General features: G+C 41.6%; 2 protein-coding genes across 5 annotated transcripts in view; one reads left to right on the forward strand and one right to left on the reverse strand.

Annotated features, from left to right (window-relative positions):
* Positions 1-275: 275 nt before the first annotated feature.
* Positions 276-7,940, reverse strand: tkfc (triokinase/FMN cyclase). The gene is made up of 17 exons (XM_075450696.1): positions 7,852-7,940; positions 7,258-7,447; positions 7,057-7,161; positions 6,782-6,969; positions 6,525-6,603; positions 6,338-6,427; positions 5,592-5,626; positions 5,420-5,504; positions 5,095-5,184; positions 4,860-4,976; positions 4,354-4,473; positions 3,718-3,855; positions 3,514-3,620; positions 3,340-3,446; positions 2,568-2,601; positions 2,375-2,467; positions 276-2,251 (listed from the first exon to the last, which is right to left on the reverse strand). Exons 1-17 carry the CDS (start codon positions 7,855-7,857, stop codon positions 2,093-2,095), a joined length of 1,743 nt encoding a protein of 580 aa, XP_075306811.1. The 5' UTR covers positions 7,858-7,940; the 3' UTR covers positions 276-2,092.
* A 793-nt stretch (positions 7,941-8,733) lies between these two features.
* exoc6b (exocyst complex component 6B) overlaps positions 8,734-16,937 on the forward strand; it is a 110,879-nt gene continuing 102,675 nt past the window's right edge. For all 4 annotated transcript variants that reach the window (XM_075451457.1, XM_075451458.1, XM_075451459.1 and 1 more), the window contains exon 1: positions 8,734-8,894. In XM_075451457.1, coding sequence (XP_075307572.1) covers positions 8,806-8,894 — 89 coding nt within the window. In that variant the 5' untranslated portion in view covers positions 8,734-8,805. The remainder of the gene's footprint in view (positions 8,895-16,937) is intronic.

Raw genomic sequence — 16,937 nt, forward strand, 5'->3', positions numbered from 1 at the left:
CACTTTGTGTGCGTCAGGAAGCAAGTGCAGGGCTGAAAGAAAGAGAAATGAAAGCTAAAAGGAAGGGTGGGAGACTTTAAACAGAAGAAAATGATGCCTGTCTACTTGTTTCATGTTATAATTATTGAAAAAAAAAAAAGTCACATAATATTGGTAATTATTGCCCATGAGACAAGTTGTTGGCTCTCACTGAGGTCTGACCTCTTCAAAATACACGTTATTGTGTCTTTTTAATGGGGAATACAATAAAAAACAAAAAACAACACTACTTTTCTGCGTTATATATTATTTTATTAGTAAAAATCAACAAAGAACAAAAAAAAATCATAGTTTCAACATTGTCCAATGTTGAAGACAAAAGAGATCAAAAGAAAATAAAAAATGATAATATATTTGATCAAGGAGCACTCCAGCTACTTCACACAGAAAATCAGCCACGTCATAAGGAGCACAGTCTGCAGTGAAACCAAGTTGTATTTTCCTCGTCAATCGCCAAGGTTAAGTCTCAGAAAATGACCCCGGTGGCGTCATAGTGATGTCATTAGTTTACTATCAGCTTTACCGTGACACATAGCCTGCAGTTGGCAAAGTTTATTTGGAGGCGCAAGGTTTTATTTATAATCTGTATTCTTTCAGGTGAGAGTCACAGCCAGTTTGCAGTTAAACACAAGAGTTCTGCTGGAATGGTTGACTTTTAGTTCAAATGACCCAAAACTACAACAGATCAAAGTCAAAAAGATGTTTTAGCAGCTTAACCATTGATTTTCAGTCATTTTCTTCAATGCCACTTGAGCACTTGCAATGTGGTTGTAGTCAGGAATCGGTATAGATTCATTACTTATGTCTGACGAATTAAATGTTGTTTGGTTTCACTGACGACTTCTTCCAAAAACTCTGAACATTAACAGCCCGAGAACAGGAATATAAGTGTTCCGCCTGAGGTGAAAAGAGAGCCACCTTTGTGACATTAAAAAACTCTAAGGTGAGCATACCTCACTAAGCTGTCAATGTTGCTTCACTGCACACTCCTCAGAAGAAGTCAGATTTCCAAGTCATTCACTCAGTTCAAGTTTCTCAACCTTAACCTTCAAGATTTATGTGACTCATCCACACAAAACTTTTTTTTTTTTTTTCATCCAGTTAAACATTGGACAAAGTATTTTCTAGCCCGAATCGATTTTGGGTCCCGACTTTCCCACTTTAGATACACTGAATCACTTTGCATTTTGGGAAATGTGGAAGCTCGGGGAGCGTTTTCTTGGAAAATATCTTAAGTGTGAAATATCTGTGTGTGTTTTGCTCCCAAATTCGACTCCTGAATGTCGTCTGGGTGGTCGGCTCGATCGAATGAAAAAGAAAACGTGCTTGAAAGATGCCAAATATGTTCATGTGGGATGTTTGCAAAAAAGGATTTTGACCTGTCAAAATCTCCAGTTGATCAGAAAAGTTCCATTAACAGTCAGTATACTCAGTATACACACAGAATGCAGTCACGATCAAAACCTCCAACATAAATGCATGTGCATTAAATTCCACTTGTTCTATATCATTAGAAATTAGGAATGTTAAAGTCATGATGTATGTGCTTCCCAGTTTTAGATGGACTTTTGAAACGTTTGCTTTGGACTGAAAGTAAACTTGCAGATATCTCAAAATGTACAAAGAAGAATGTTATATATCATAACGCCATTTTCTGTGTAAGTTACTGCAGCATGTTGGTGGTTTTTAGTAGTATAAGACTGTATATAAGTCAGATAAGTCAACTCATGCCAATTTTCTAAGTGTGTTTTGGATTTTTTTCTGCCTTGTTCTTAAAAAAGGAGACTTGTAATAACAGCTGTAGAGCGTGCTTACAGTGCACATAAACATAGAGGATAATAGTTCACTCTGATGTCACAGACCAAAATCTCTGTCAACACTTTCACTGATGAAGAAGTGCTCCAGACACTTTTCTGTGATCTCAAAACAGCGTTCTGATGGGGGTGAAGAGCACAGCTAAACCTACATTTAAAAAAAAAAAAAAAAAAAGCACCCATATATGTTTTGAGAGGCCTTAATCTAGTGGCAGCTAATGTCCCAGGTCATTACTACTTCATTTCTGCCCCTCCAGTGTCTCCACGACAGCTTTCAAGATGGCAGCTACCGCCACGGCGCCAGGGTCGGGAAGAGTGACCCGATCGGCGGCGATGTAGCTCGCTCGCCCAGCTCTGGCTTGGAGGAGACGGGTCGCCTCCGCCCCTGAAGCTGCTTCCTGAGAAGTCAGAAAAAAAGGAAAGATGAAAGGTGACATGGTGATCAAGGTGCAGGATACCCGTGTTGGGTTTGTTCTCTACCTGGTGGCACCCTTGCTGCATAAAGTAGTATGTTACTGTACCTGCACCGCAGCCTGTAGGACACCCATCTGTGCAGCAGGTGGCGCTGTAGTCAGTTTCATGAGCTCATCCACAGCAGGACACAAAGCATCCAACTACAGGGTGAAAGAGATATACAGGCAAGGTGGGGCCTGAGGTGATGACTGGAAAGTGAAGCCCATAAAAGCATTGAAAGATATCAAATTATTCTCTCACCATTGTTCTGTCTCCAGGGTCTGCGCCTCCGTATCTGGAAGACAGTTACCGTTTAAGCTTCTTTTGACCTGGAATACACGGCATCCCCAAATAAAAAGGACTAACAGCTGTGAAAGTGTTCTTTTCATGTTGCTTTCATCATCTGATGTAATTCATATGAATGAAGAATGTCTAAAACGTGAGAATATTAAGACAGAAATCACTCTTAAAACAGAAAAGAAGTATCAAAGAGGGTCAATTTGAACTAATTTTACAACTAGTTTCCATTGATTAGAGAAGTAAATCTACTAAGTGACTCTTTGAAAACTCTTTCCTTGCCCTCTGATGCGTAACGAGCCTTGAAACAGTTAAAAAAAACCACCTCAAGAGACTGTATACAGTTTTTTGGGCATTTTTGGAAGTGATTTCTATTTTGACCGTTTCCATCCACCTTTTCTTGTTCGAATCTTCTAAATGCGAATCAAAAATGGTAATGTAAACTTGACTGTAGCTTGACCGAGCTAACTCAAACCTTTTGTTTTATCAGTTTACCTTAAAATACATTTTCATGTAATCGCAAGCTTTCAGGCCATCAACTCCACGGACCTCATCTAATGTTTCAAACCGATGACTATTCCCAAAACGGACATTTGAACATTTGTAATTCCACAACTTGGAAAACCACATAAATCATCAAATGAAGCTTCGGTAAGACGTTCCGAAGAGGCTGCGGAAGGCCAGCAGAAAGAAGTGACGTGAATGCAAAAATGAACAGTCTCATCTTGCCCTGTACCTTCTCATGGCTTCTGCCCCAGCATGCATTGCACTGGCCCAAGCCGCGGCATGGCTCCGCCCCTCAGTCACATGACTAGCCGCTGCAGTGAGGAACAGACTGTACAGCTGCGAAAGACAGAAGATGAGTGAGCGTGCTGTGTGAGCTGTCAAACTGTGATAATGTAAAACCCACCGCTCCAGAGGACCCGCCCATCTTCTCCTGCACCAATCCAGCAAGGACCGAAAGCAGTTGCCCGGGGCAACCAGGGACCACATGATCCTGGAGCCACTCCTGAATGGCTGCACGAAAAAATATAAAAAATTAATAGTCTGTTCAAAAGATTCTTAATCTCGCCCGTTAACTGCATCACTGCCGATGCTCCACACCGTTTCCTACCTTTGGCAGCCTGAGCGTGAGTGTTACCGCAGTCTCCGTCCCCAGAAGCACGGTCCAGAGAGTTGAGTTCCTCCTGCTTTTCCAGTAGGGTGGCACAAACCTTGACCAATGCTTTCTTCATCAAAGGACTCAAGGGTCCTGACGGAGACAAGATGAGGAAACAGTAACTGATGCTGCTGTACGTTTCTTTCTCCCGCTCTGTAACGTTTCCTTCTCCCGCTATGTAACGTTTCCTTCTCCCGCTCTGTAACGTTTCCTTCTCCCGCTATGTAACGTTTCCTTCTCCCGCTCTGTAACGTTCCCTTCTCCCGCTCTGTAACGTTCCCTTCTCCCACTCTCTAACGTTTCCTTCTCCCACTCTGTAACGTTTCCTTCTCCCACTCTGTAACGTTTCCTTCTCCCACTCTGTAACGTTTCCTTCTCCCACTCTGTAACGTTTCCTTCTCCCACTCTGTGTTGCCTTACATACTGTATCTCCATTTATGTTTTCACGTTTCATTAAGTCCATGCGCCCATTTCCTGCTTTCCTGGCAATATATGAAGAACTGAGGAGCATCTCCAGACGTTTGCACAGTACCGTGCACTGTAACGCAAAACATGTGCACAGTTATAGCGGCTGTTTCCAAGGAGACTAACCTTCCGAGTGTGTGCCGTCCTGCGGCCGTGTGCTCATGACTGGAGGGTCTGCGATGCAACTGCGTCCGCTCACACACACACTGCTGAGGTTCGGCCAGGCGGGTGCGCTTGTCTTAGCATCTGGAAGATGCAGGGATAAAGTTTGAGTGTTTTTTTTCATTAGATGCAGGAGAACTGACTGTAACATGTAAATCTAGAAATTCAACTTGTAAGTATACTTGAAAGCAGGAAGAAAGTCAGGAAATTTGTTTCAAGTTTTTTTAAGTAGTGGCTAAGACACATTCCAGTTGGTAACTTCCATTTAACATTTATCTTTCAATCAAGATTCCTCTACATTGAGGCGCTTGTTGGACAGGCTAGCTATCTTTCTGCTTTGCTAAACTACGTACCTAAAGGCATGAGATTAGTATCACAAATCCTATCTAAATATGTGGCGTACAATGTAAAACTGGTCTTTTAAGGTTCAGGTTGGGTAGCAAAAGGAGCCTGTGTGCTTGAACACTTACCGAACAGTCTCAGTGTTTCTTTGTCCGCTCTCATCAGAGTCAGCGAGACTCCTGCCATCTCCAGTGATGTCATGAACGTCCCGGACATCACCCTGGCAACCACCACCCCACGGCTTTCTGTAACCGCAGAATCCATCAATCACTTTCCAGATAGTCCCGTCCCGACCAATTTCTTGTCATTTTTTTCTTGGCATTCCACAACAAAAATGATCTTTAACACACACTAACCACTCACCCAGGCAGACGATGGACGCTCTTGTAACCACTGCCATCTCCAGGTATGACAGAGCTCCGAGGTTGTTCACGCACAAAACAACGCCGTCGCCTGTAGTAAACAACACAAACACAGAGTTCTAACAAACGGCGCACACTAAAAAGTCGGCACAAAAGAATATATTCCAAATCTAAATCATTCAACTGAACTGTCTGCACTGCAGGTCTTAACCAGTTCTGTTGATTGAATGAAACAAGTCAGCTGTGCTGCTGCATGGTTGGAAGAAGAACCTGCAGCCACACCGGCCCTTTCAAAGATCAGTTTGACACCCCCGTTCTGAATGGACCTGATTTCAGGGGCAGATGCGATTGGCTGGCTGGGTTGGTCATGTGATCTATCATGATCTTCACCACCTCATCAGCGGATGCCACCTGAGAGTCAAAAATCAAAGAATATGTATCAAAAAAAAGTTATGTAACAATAAAGTAAGGATTTTTTATTGGTTGAATCGGTCTCACTTTTGATCTCTTGATTCCTGGTTCCCCGTGGATTCCTGAAGGATGGAGAACATGAATCAATACACAGAACCAACTGGAGCTCCGGCTGCTGCCCAATATCCCTCCTACTGATCCAGTTTAGCATCAGCTGTTCTCTGGCTGTGACTCTGCGAGGCGGTTTGACAAGGGAAACTGAATTTCCATGATTGAATTAGTCACTGATCCTCGTTCTACAGTTTTACAAGTGTGCTTATGAGAAAAATCTAATTGTTTACCATCTGAACAATTCACTGAAAAGTCCACTGAAATTTAAAACAGCCAAATTGAGACCTTGTAACATTCATCTCTGTAAAGGACATCTTCTTGTCAATGTCACGGATGTCGACAGGCTAAAATACTGTCATCGAGATTGTGTTTTTTGGGCACTTTCTAGTCGTTAGTAGGTCATCTCTCAATCGGCCACTAGAAGGAGCTGTTCTGCACAGTAATGGCCCTTCACTTGATTTTATAGCCACTGAGCTCACTGTCAAAGTGGGACGTAAAAGCAAAGACGGACGCATCTTAATCTAAACCTGATTGAAATATCAGAAATATAAAAATATATATTTAAAAAAAAAACAAACATGTAAAATCCTGCAGATTTTTTTTGTATTGGTTGAAGAATAGGTTTGTTTCAGGTAATCAACAGTATGTAAAACAATGGCATTCACCACCTGGTCTCACTCTTCCCCAATCTTGCACTTTTCCACCCATCCCTCCCCCCTCACCTAGTCCCAGCTCCATGTCTCCCGGGGGCAGGTCAAATGAAGGCAGGCAGCCTGGAACGCTGCACGGAGACAGACTGACCCCCAGCGTGCCTACGATACAGGAGCCCAGAAAACGCACCGTTATGAGAAGTATTCCAGCATCTCTGGCAGGTATTGAGCGGGGGAGTGACTGGAAAGAGAGACTCACCAAGCCCCTTCAACACCTCTGTCACCTTGGAAACGATCTGGACCAATGAGCAGCCTTCTTCTGCCAGGGCACCTGCTAGCTGTGCCCGGAAAATTAAAAAGGGAGATTTTTATTGATAAAGACATTATTATGATTGATCAGTAGTGGACAGACTTTGCTCGGGTGCCAGACAGCTAGCTGAACAAACTGATGAGGGGTTTAGGTTAGGAGGTACTGTATTTCCGAGATAAAGACCAAACGCAGCTTTTGCCAGGTACCTTGTGTATGAAGATTGTGCCACACAAGCCTCTTCTTCCAGCCTTACTGGGTTGGTCAAAGGCGCAGTCCTCTGCGACTATCACCATGTCAACAGCGATGCCCTGGTTACGGGCTTGCTCCGCAGCCAGTCCAAAGTTAAGCCGGTCACCAGTGTAGTTCTTAACGATGAGAAGGACCCCAGAGGCCCCTGAGGATGGATGAGTGCCGTCACTCTTTGTCAGTTACCTTGAATTAAAATGAGCAAAAAAACCTGTCAAACTCAAGAATGCGTTACCTGCATTGTGCAAGGAGAGAACGGCAGCCAGGATGCTGGTGGGAGGCGGCGATGCAAACACTCCTCCCGCCACAGCTGCGGACAACATCCCAGGGCCGATGTAACCTGGAGGCACAAAAAAAGGGGGTTTAAACCGAGAGCAACAAGGGCAGAGGCAGTCAAAGGCGCTCTGGGTGCAATTTTACTGTACAAGAAACATGCCCCCGTGTGCCGGCTCGTGTCCTGATCCCCCTCCGGACAGCAGGGCCACTTTGCCCTTCAGGTTGTCCAAGTCTGAGCGGAGCACAACTCTGTGGCCCTTCAGTAGCGACAGGCCCCCAGAGGCCCTAACAAGGCCACAGAGAGCCTCGTCCACACAGCCATCCACAGAGTTGATCAACTTCTTCTGAGCCTGAGAGGTATCAATGAAAGCACAGGTTTACTTTACTGCCATTCAAAAAACATTCAAATGACGCCCATAAACTGATGATGAGACAGAGTATTTACAAGTGTTTACAAGTATTTACTAACCCTGCGAATACAGGACTATGTGAAAGTTTACACAAGTTGCACAGTAAACTTTTATTTGCATAGCCAACATGGAGTAAAATGGAGGATTTGCAACAGTTGTTTTTATCAGTGATCGGACTCTGATCCCCCTGAGTGACAATTGTGCAAAGCTGTGCTAGCTCAAATAGGCCAGCAACACACTCCTGCCAACCTTCATATCTGCACAAATTAACAGTGGCACACGCTAAAAAGCCTTTGCTTGTCTTCAGAGACGAATGCGAACATGTTTTCATTCAATCATTTTACCTGCATTTGGACTTTTCTGGCTCCTTCTCGCGTCTGACACCAGGTTAACTTAGCGGCACCAAGTCAGCTGTGTTTAGTGAAGCATGCTCCGGAAATGGATTTTCATTTACTGTAACATGCAAATAAAAGCACACGATATACATTTTTAATTCAAAATGAATTAATAGGTTACTGATAATGATATTTAGCAGGGTCGCAGTGTAGTGTGGTCAAGTATCACATTAAATAATAAGCCTAAGGTCGCAAAACGAAATACAGTTTGTGTAAGCTAAACATGGTGAAGTTGACAAATTATTACAGTATTATTTTGAAAAAAGGAAAGAAAGCCTTTTCGTATTTCATATATTGATAAAATTGGGCAGAGCAACTTTGAGGACACACTCAGTTTTATGTGCTTTTCTTGTGTTTGTGTGTGTGTTTTTTTTACATAAAAACACAAAATCATGTTTAACGTGAGCATCAACGAAGAAAGAATATACATTTTGGTTTGGTTATCTGTAAAAGCACTATATTAAACTTATCTTCATGCAGGTTTGTGCACAACTTGTCCATCTATTTATAGTGAAGCAATGCTTTTTTGATTATTATCGCAAATTACTGATAATTAGGAGCTAAACAACATACAAACGTGGGAGTAAAAGAGAGAGTTTATTTTTTCAGCTGAGTAAAAGTTGGACTAATTCAAAGGATTCAGCTCAACATGTTAATGAACTAATTACGTTTGAGACTCTCAAATGAGTGTTTTATTATGAACATTAATACTCTACTGTTCTTCTTCCATGACCAGCATCATGACCCTCTTGATAAGTAACGAATCCCCGCCTCCGCGGACTGCTCAGTAAAAACATCGAACCAACCCTCTGGTCCCTGCTGGTGTGACGCACAGATCCCTGTCAGTTCGCTCAGCTCAGCTTTGCTTTGCTCAGCTCGGAACCGTCCGGAGCAACATGCAGGATGGCGAGTGTGGAGACAGCCGCCGAACACGAACGTATTCTGCGGGAAATCGAGAGCACAGACACCAACTGTATTGGTCCGACTCTTCGGTGAGTAAGTCGCCTGTGGCTGTTCCTTTCAGCTCTATTAAAGCAGCCTAATGCTCGGAGTGCGGCTATCTTCGACTAGCTCCGGGAGATTGCTCAAAACTTTAACGTACATGCATCCTTTATCGGACAGCTAGCCGGCTAACTTTAGCAAACATCAAAGCTAGCTAATTTACACAACGAACACTAGTGTCAAAACTCTAACAGAGACTGCTGGTTGACTGAACTGGACTAAAATTTTTTGGCTTGACATTGTCTTTTAAGATTGTATCTATAAACTTTATCAACTTGTCCACGGGTATCTCATCAACTTAGGCTAAAATTAGCGTTCTTGGCTAAATAATTGCCATTCTGCTCGCACTGGGTTGCTAAAGGAAGCCAGGCGTCCTGCTTATGTTGTTACTTTTGGGTTTGTCACTTACTTCTGCCAGCTTTTTTGGGGAAGTTTTTTTTTTTACATTGCTTGTGAGTCGGTTAGTAACAGCAACGATACAGTGTATCAGGGAGTGTCAAGTGCAGCAGCCTAGACAAACCCTGCCTCTGTGTGTGCACTCAATGAATGAGAAGAGTCGCAGCTGGTAACTAATCTTCGGCTAATTAGTCAGACGGGTAACGTGACAATAAACAATACTCGAGGAGAAAATCAAATCTTTGTCATGCTTTGCATGTAAAGTGATAGTCTATAATTTAGTGGAAACAGATCAAATAATCAGTAATAGAGTGAACAAGGCTTTCTGATCCAGTATCCCATTATCTGCATTTGGACCTTAAATGGGTCGCAGGGTTTGTTTCTATTCAGCTTTCACGTGCGGATCTCTATTTCGCATGGCCGCCTCTCAAATTACAGAGGACACATTGGCTTGTAATGCTTTTTGTGCAGTTCCACCTGTGTGTCATCTGTAAAAATTTCTAACGAACAAGAGCTGTGTTCAGGGCGGCGTGTTCAGAAATTTGCATTCAGTGCCTCTGAAGGTGCTCTTGGCCAGCTGTCTTTGCACTGATTGTCCAAAGAGGAAACGGTTAGTGAATGAAGAGGGGAAATGCAGCTGAGGAACTGGGCTACTGAAGGCTCATCAAAGGTGGTGTGTGTTTACAGATGGGCTTTTCCTCTTATCCCATTGTGCTGCACACTTTCTGAGCATGGCAAGTAGGTGTGGTTTGATTAATCGGCCAGAAGTTTGCTGTATGGAGATAATCTGGATTATAAACGGAATGTCTACGTAGACACAAGATGCTGAGATCCACTTGAGCAAACGACGAGGATACAGGCTGAAGAATCTTTGATAAATGCTCATCTAAATTCAGCAATCTGGCTAATTTGTTTGACGGCATGGCGTGCACTGCTCTCAAAATAAATGGCATATGCGCTGGTCGATGAGGAGCCCATGTAGGTTGACAACGACACGTACGATCCATTTAGACTTGCTATTTAGGCCACTTATTTGCTCTGATGGGAGGTTACATCGAGCAGAAAGCAGAGCGTGTATGTCCACGGGCCCACTAAAGATCCTGGCACTAACACAGGTTGACAACTTTGTGCGACACCTCTGGCTGCCACGTTCTTTGAGTCTTTGCATGCTGCTCAGAGCCACGTTGAGCCAGACAGGCAGACAGCAGGATTATTATTTCTCTTTCAGCAAGCACCGTTGTGTGATGTTTCATCTTTTCCAGTGTCTCTCTTCTGTCCTCCTCGTTCAGTTTTCCACCTCGCACAGTGCACAATAACCTGCTTTGAATATTACGGGACAAGTTTATGTTTGGAGCTGTGTACTACATCGTTGCCTTAATTTAGTCTGGATGGATGGCTGAAAGAGTTTTATGGACAAATAAAGAGAGGATGAAGGTTGATACTGTCAGCTGTACAGTTAAACTAGTCATTTTCCTGTGCACTTGTTAAACAGACAAAGTGTTTGTGAAACCATACATTGAACAAGCCAAGAAAAGAAAATGGTAACACGCTTGACTTGACTTGAATGCTTATTTAGCTTTTAGTAAACCCACTGAACCTAAACAATTTCACTCTTTAAAGTCTTCAGAACAGAGGCTGTTTAGATGGATGCATCAGACCAGCTTGTGGAAACTCCTTGACAGACAAGACGGCAAGATTGATATGGAAAGAAAAGTTGTCTGTCGGTGTCGATTCTGAGGGCTTTCGGGAACTTCTGATAAAACTGAAGCTCTGCCATAAAAGTTTGAGTCACAGTACAATCTCTTCATACATAATAGAGGTGTATAAAGATACTAAAGGATACGACATTTGGTCTAGCTCAAAAAGACATCACTATTGACTATTTGAAAGTCGCATTGAACTGCATTTCATATTCTTGGAAACTTGACAGTTGTGCCCTGTGTAGTGAGAAACTGAGAGGAAGCCATACAGGTGTTAATCTTGCAATAAGCACCAATGGCACACTGAATGAATTTAGCGTTTCCTGTGATGTTTAGCTGCTGCCCCAAACTATACAAGTTCAGATCATTGTGGTGGAGTTGGCCTCTTCAGGATACATTGTGTATTTCTGTACTTGTATTTCTCTGTCTGTGTGTTGTCTTTTTAGAGCACTTTGAATCGCCTTGTGTACGAACTGTGCTCTATAAATAAAATTGCCTTGCCTTGCCTTGCCTTTGCGTTTCTTGACATGCATTAATCTGACTCACTTTAGACTTCTACCGCGTATAAATGGGAACCTGAATGAGTGCAGGGCCAAGTTTGAAGATGAGCACTTTTTTTTTTTTTTTTGTGCAAAACATTTTTTCCAGCTCTGTCATTGGCCGGAATTAAAATGAATAGGTTGGATGGATGATCTACTACGCTGTGATTGGTTGTTTGCTGTTGATGACGGGCACTTTGGGGTTACATTGGGCTTGAGCGATGCTGACAAGTCGCAAAGAAATATTTAAATCCTCTCTGGCACGCGGCCTCTTTCTTTACTTTCATTAAACAGCTGTAGCATCATGGAGCAGCACACTGTTTCCACACTGAGTTGAGAGTGCAGTCATTTATTATTTACGTCCTCTGATGTTCCGTTGTGATCACGTGTGGCCTTTATGAACTGTTCTACGAGCAAACATTAAAGATCTGCAAAAATTTGAGCATCACTTAACAATCACTTGAATGCAAGTATTGGATATTTATTAAAGCAAGTGGAACATTTAGAAAAATTCAACTGCAGCATCTGTTTGCGGAAACGTCGAACGTTCCTCTGGTCAGTTCCACATTTACAGAACACAGTGTGGACGGTTTTCAAAGGAACTACTTTCTACCGAGGAAGCGGCTTCTGTTTGTACTGTCTGGAGTAGATATGTAGTCTGACCCCAGCCTCAGTGGATAAGCTCTCCCCCTCCTCAGAAAACCCATTTTAACCGCTGTTAGGTGTGCGCTGCACGGACGCTGCATTAGTAGATAATGGATGGTTAGAATGTTTGTCATCAATAAAAGTAGCGAGGAGTTTGCTTTTCTTGCTCTGTAATTCCTTTATTGAAGGTCTACATAACATTTTCACTGCAGACCAACTGTGATTTTATTTTGTTTTTCTTATGAAATAGCTTATCACTTTGCACGATATAAAGGGAAAAAAAAAAAGCCAAAAAAGGCTCATTTGAATTATTTTGCTTTCGAAGGAAAGAAAAGTGATCGTAGATTAATGATGAAAATATTAGTTGGTTGTAGCTTTGTTTTACTTCCCTTCACTCTTCCAAACCCTTTAACATAAAGTAACTGAACTACAGAGACATCCTCGCAACCTTCTGATCAAACCTGGTGAATCAGCCTTTTCTCAGAACTTATTTCCCAGATCTGAGACTCTTCATCTATCCAAGTAAAAGAAGGGTCACACTGAGAGTTGGCTGTGTGTGTCTGTTTCCCTTCAGCAGTGGTGAGCAGGTTGAGGCTAGCTGCTAAATTCCTCCCTGATAGCAGAAGAACTCGGGATGAATGTGACAGGCGCAGTCAGCCAACTTCCTCAGATTGCAACATTGGCTTATGTACTGTGTGTTCCTGGTGATGACTATGCTTTCCTCCACTTAGAACTGTCAGATATTCTATATTTGTATATCGCAGCGAGTAACCTTGGTACTAATCAGTTAGCGAGGTCCCTCAGATTAAAGCTTGACTATATATGAAACATTTGAACAATTTTTAGTATCAGTGTTCTCACTTAGGTTATTGTGATCTCTGCAGAGCTGAATGGTGTGGAAATAAATATTAAGTTAGTTGTGTTTGTGTAGACGAAGTCTGCATTCCTGTTGAGACTGAAGTGTCCCATAGGATTAAAAATGATATTTAAAAAAAGGTACAAGGTGACAAACAAGCTGCAATAAAATAATTTATACAGATTGTGTACAAGTTTTGTCTTAATTCCAATGTGCGCTGCGTTTACAGCCAGTAAACTTGTACCACAAATCAGTCATTTTCATCAGTATACAATACATCCCTCCATATTGTCTTTCTCTACAGGCCTTTTACCATTATAACGTAAGGGCTTTTGTGATTAAAGCTCACATAGCTGAGCTAGAGTTATGTTGGGTGAAAAAAGTCTACTAATTATGCAATTATTCTTCATTTTTAAAGGATTAAAATATTGTTATCATTTTTAATCTCCATGGTCTCCCAGTTTCCCTAATTGAATACAGTTGCCGAGTGTACCTCCCCCTGCTACTCTGTAAAACTATCTTCTTGTACAGGCAAATATTCCACATCCTACTTAGCAGTTGGATGTTGTCATTGGGGTTTGTTCATGTAATACTTTAGGGGGTGGGTTGTTTGTTACCACTGGTACTTCATTACAGTTTGGTGTATCAGGGCCTTAAAATTTAAGACTCAGGATCAATTTGACGTGTTAAAAGCGCAGTGGATTCAAATAGATAACAAAGTCCAGAATCTCTTGAGTTGCTGCATCTCGAAAGACCAGAACATGCGGTTACAGGACTTTGAACATGCTGGATGTGTGATAGTTTCCAAAGTCCTCCTTCCCTAATTGGAGGGATTTCGTAGCTTAAACTGTGAAATAGAACCTCCATTTAGATCATGGTTCCTCTGGTGAAAACACCTTAAGACTGAGGCTTTCACTGTGTGTTTCTTTACATCAGGTAAAGCTCAAAACCGTGACAAGCCATTCAAAGATGTCTGTCTTTTGCTGGAAATTTGCGATTGGCATATATATACATTTTTTTATCTGCTTCACATGATGAATGCTATATTAAAACTTTCTGTTACGGCTTACCACTCATTTTGTTTTGTATGAAGCTAAATCAGGTTCAATATCCACAAATGCGCTGGATAAGGCTTAATGTGATTGGCTTATGAGCCCCACGCATTTGTGAATCCTATCCTGCGCATTTGTGAATATTGAAACTGATTTAGCTCCATAGTTTTACCCAATCAGGCTTCTTTGGCATGCAGTGAACCGCATTTCTGTCAATTTTCCTACGCGTGCGTGGTTTTTTTCCCTCGTCACCCAGCTGGTGTGTTGGTGTCACATTTGCAGGAACTGGCATGATCAAGGGGATCTTTCCATCTTACTAAAATTCTGCAGCATGTCTTGCTGTAAATGTGTGTCTGCGAATGATGCCCATGAATCACCTACATCCGTGTGCATGTGTCCGTTTAAAAGTATTTTAAGGAGGATAAATTATCTTCAAAGCACCAAGTCCAACATTATTCAGTCACAGAAGGTTTCTCTTTTGTTCCTTCTGTTTTCACTCCTCTCTCTCTGTGTCTGTACTTTTTAAATTGTCAATAAGCGAGTTATTTTTCCACTCATCAGCTATTAGGGGAAGTATTCTCACATTACAGCACACAAGTACAGACTAGCAGTTTCCAGGACAGAAATTTGAATAACCTTATCTGTGAAACCAAGTGTGATGAAAGACCAGCTGTTTAGAAAGTCAGAAAGGCTGATCTGGATGAATCCTCGACTGACAAAGCAGTTTTACGGAAGCGTCCCAAATTCAGCCTCGCATTAAACGAGTGTAAGAAGATTAGTGTGCGTCTCTGGTCATCTGATCAAAAGCTGACAGCTGTATCTATGCTATTGCACACATCCAGAAGTGACTCAGCCTGTGATAAAAATGCACAAGCTATTCATTTTAAAATTCTTGAATCATACCGCGCTCAAAGCATTCACTGCAAATCCACATTTTCAAGCCTGGATTCCAGTTGTCTTAATGAATCGCAGCAATCCTTTTGGCTCTCTTCTCTCACATCTGCTGAAGGAAAACTCTGACTTCTTCTTGAATCTGGCGGCACAGTAAGCTGCACAGCAAACTTTCACTGTTTTAGACATGCTTTCTTTGCTTTTTTGAGTCGCTCAAACAGTCCGCGCCAATTCACTCTGTTGTCTCTTTGCCACCCAGTAGGGTGTAACCGTGCCTAACCCGAGTTGTTCTGTTTTTTTATTTAATTTTTTTTTTAAATTTACAACAGATTAAAAAACATTTTTTAAAGTTATTTACTGGAAATTTCAGCTGCATGCTCACTTATCTCTCATAAATGATTCCTCTATCTCAGAAGGTAAAGAGTTAGCTCCGTGTTATATAAAGTAAAGCCTTAAAAGATGGGAACGGTGAAGGAATGGTACTTCTATTAGTTTCATCCAGCTGTTTTTACACAAATGAGAACTTGTTGAAAGTAAAGTTAAGTTTATTTCAATTCCATGCTTTACGGAGCACCTTGTTTCTCTCGGAAATAATGTGGCGAACCACCAAATGATGTCAAAATATCAGGCCAGAAAGTCTGCACGTGGTCAGCCGCAGCAGTTGATTTAAATTGGAACTCGAGTTAACACCTGTTTCACACATGAACTTTGTGTTCCTCAGTAAATAGATTATGTGAAAACACAGAGGATTTTCCAGATGTTGACAGATGTTAGAGTTGGTTTGAACCTGGTGTTGGTTTGTTTTCAGCTCGCTGCTGGCCTTTCTGTGTGTGCTGTATGTTAAATTGGCTAATGTTATCTTATCAGCTTACTTCAGTCATGCTTCTGAATATAAGGAGAGGCCTGGTTACTAACTGTGTGTGTGTGTGGAGCTCCACCCTGTGTAAAACAATGTGCAGCTGGTGCGTTTCGTCAGATTTAGCCATTAATGACAGGGAACGTTATGTATGTGCTCATTTTGTGGTTTTCTACTATAATGAGCGTGGGAAATCCTCATCTCTGATTGGCTGTCAGATTTACTTGAAACTTTCAGAGCAGTTCAGAAATGGTGCTGTTAAGTTTAACTGCAGAGTGTACTATTAAACAGCAGGTAACCAAAGCAACAAACCCAGAGACAAACCTCATTTCATATGATTTATTTATTTTTTTTCTTTTTGCCGTTAGTTAAGTCACTTTGTGCACGTATTTACAAAACATGAGTTGGTTCCACTGACAGGAAAGTTCAATTTAAGTATTAAAGCTTTATTGAGCTAACAATGGCCTAGGTTGAAATACAGTGTCTTGACAGCTATAGGATGGATCGTAATCATGTTTTGCATTGCTACAAGCCCCAACATTATGACTGCTGACATGTGAACTTTTATTCACTCTCAGCTTTTCACAGTTATAGAATTCAAACTGTATCGATGCCAAGGAAAATGTCCAAAACTCCATATCACTTTCTACACCAAAAGGAGTGGGAGAGGGCAAATAAGGAGGCATAAAATGTTTTTAATAAAAGTGCTCCAGACCAATTTCATGATTTATTTTTTTTAATTTGCAAACTTTTTTTTATTGAATTTTCTCTTTTAGTTGTTGGAAGCAGCGCTCCTTTATGTGCTAGTTTCCAATTTCCATGCAACACTTTCATATTTGTTTTAGTTTTGACTGTTTTACTGATAAAGAAATGATTTGGAAAATCATTTCTATTATTGATAAAGGGAAAATGCAAGAGTTAAGTTTTACTTGGAGAAAAAATAACTAAAATTAAACTTTTTTTTTGTTGTTGTGGTTTTAAACAGAGGCAAAATAGATTAAGAAATCCCTGAATAATCCCATGCTTTAAAACAGTTGCCTGGTATTAGTGTAGGATGAACTGTGTATGCAAGTTTGTGGTCAAGTCTGCAATACGGCC

Source organism: Odontesthes bonariensis, chromosome 19, assembly GCF_027942865.1.
Source record: "Odontesthes bonariensis isolate fOdoBon6 chromosome 19, fOdoBon6.hap1, whole genome shotgun sequence".
Lineage (NCBI taxonomy): Eukaryota > Metazoa > Chordata > Actinopteri > Atheriniformes > Atherinopsidae > Odontesthes > Odontesthes bonariensis.

Bases quoted from the DNA above. Each gene is read 5' to 3' on its own strand.
- tkfc (XM_075450696.1), bottom strand. The intron at 7,162-7,257 runs GCATGTTTCTTG...TTGTGCCTCCAG, and splicing joins ACACGAGCCGGCACACGGGG to GTTACATCGGCCCTGGGATG. The intron at 5,505-5,591 runs GTGAGACCGATT...TTTGACTCTCAG, and splicing joins CAGGAATCAAGAGATCAAAA to GTGGCATCCGCTGATGAGGT.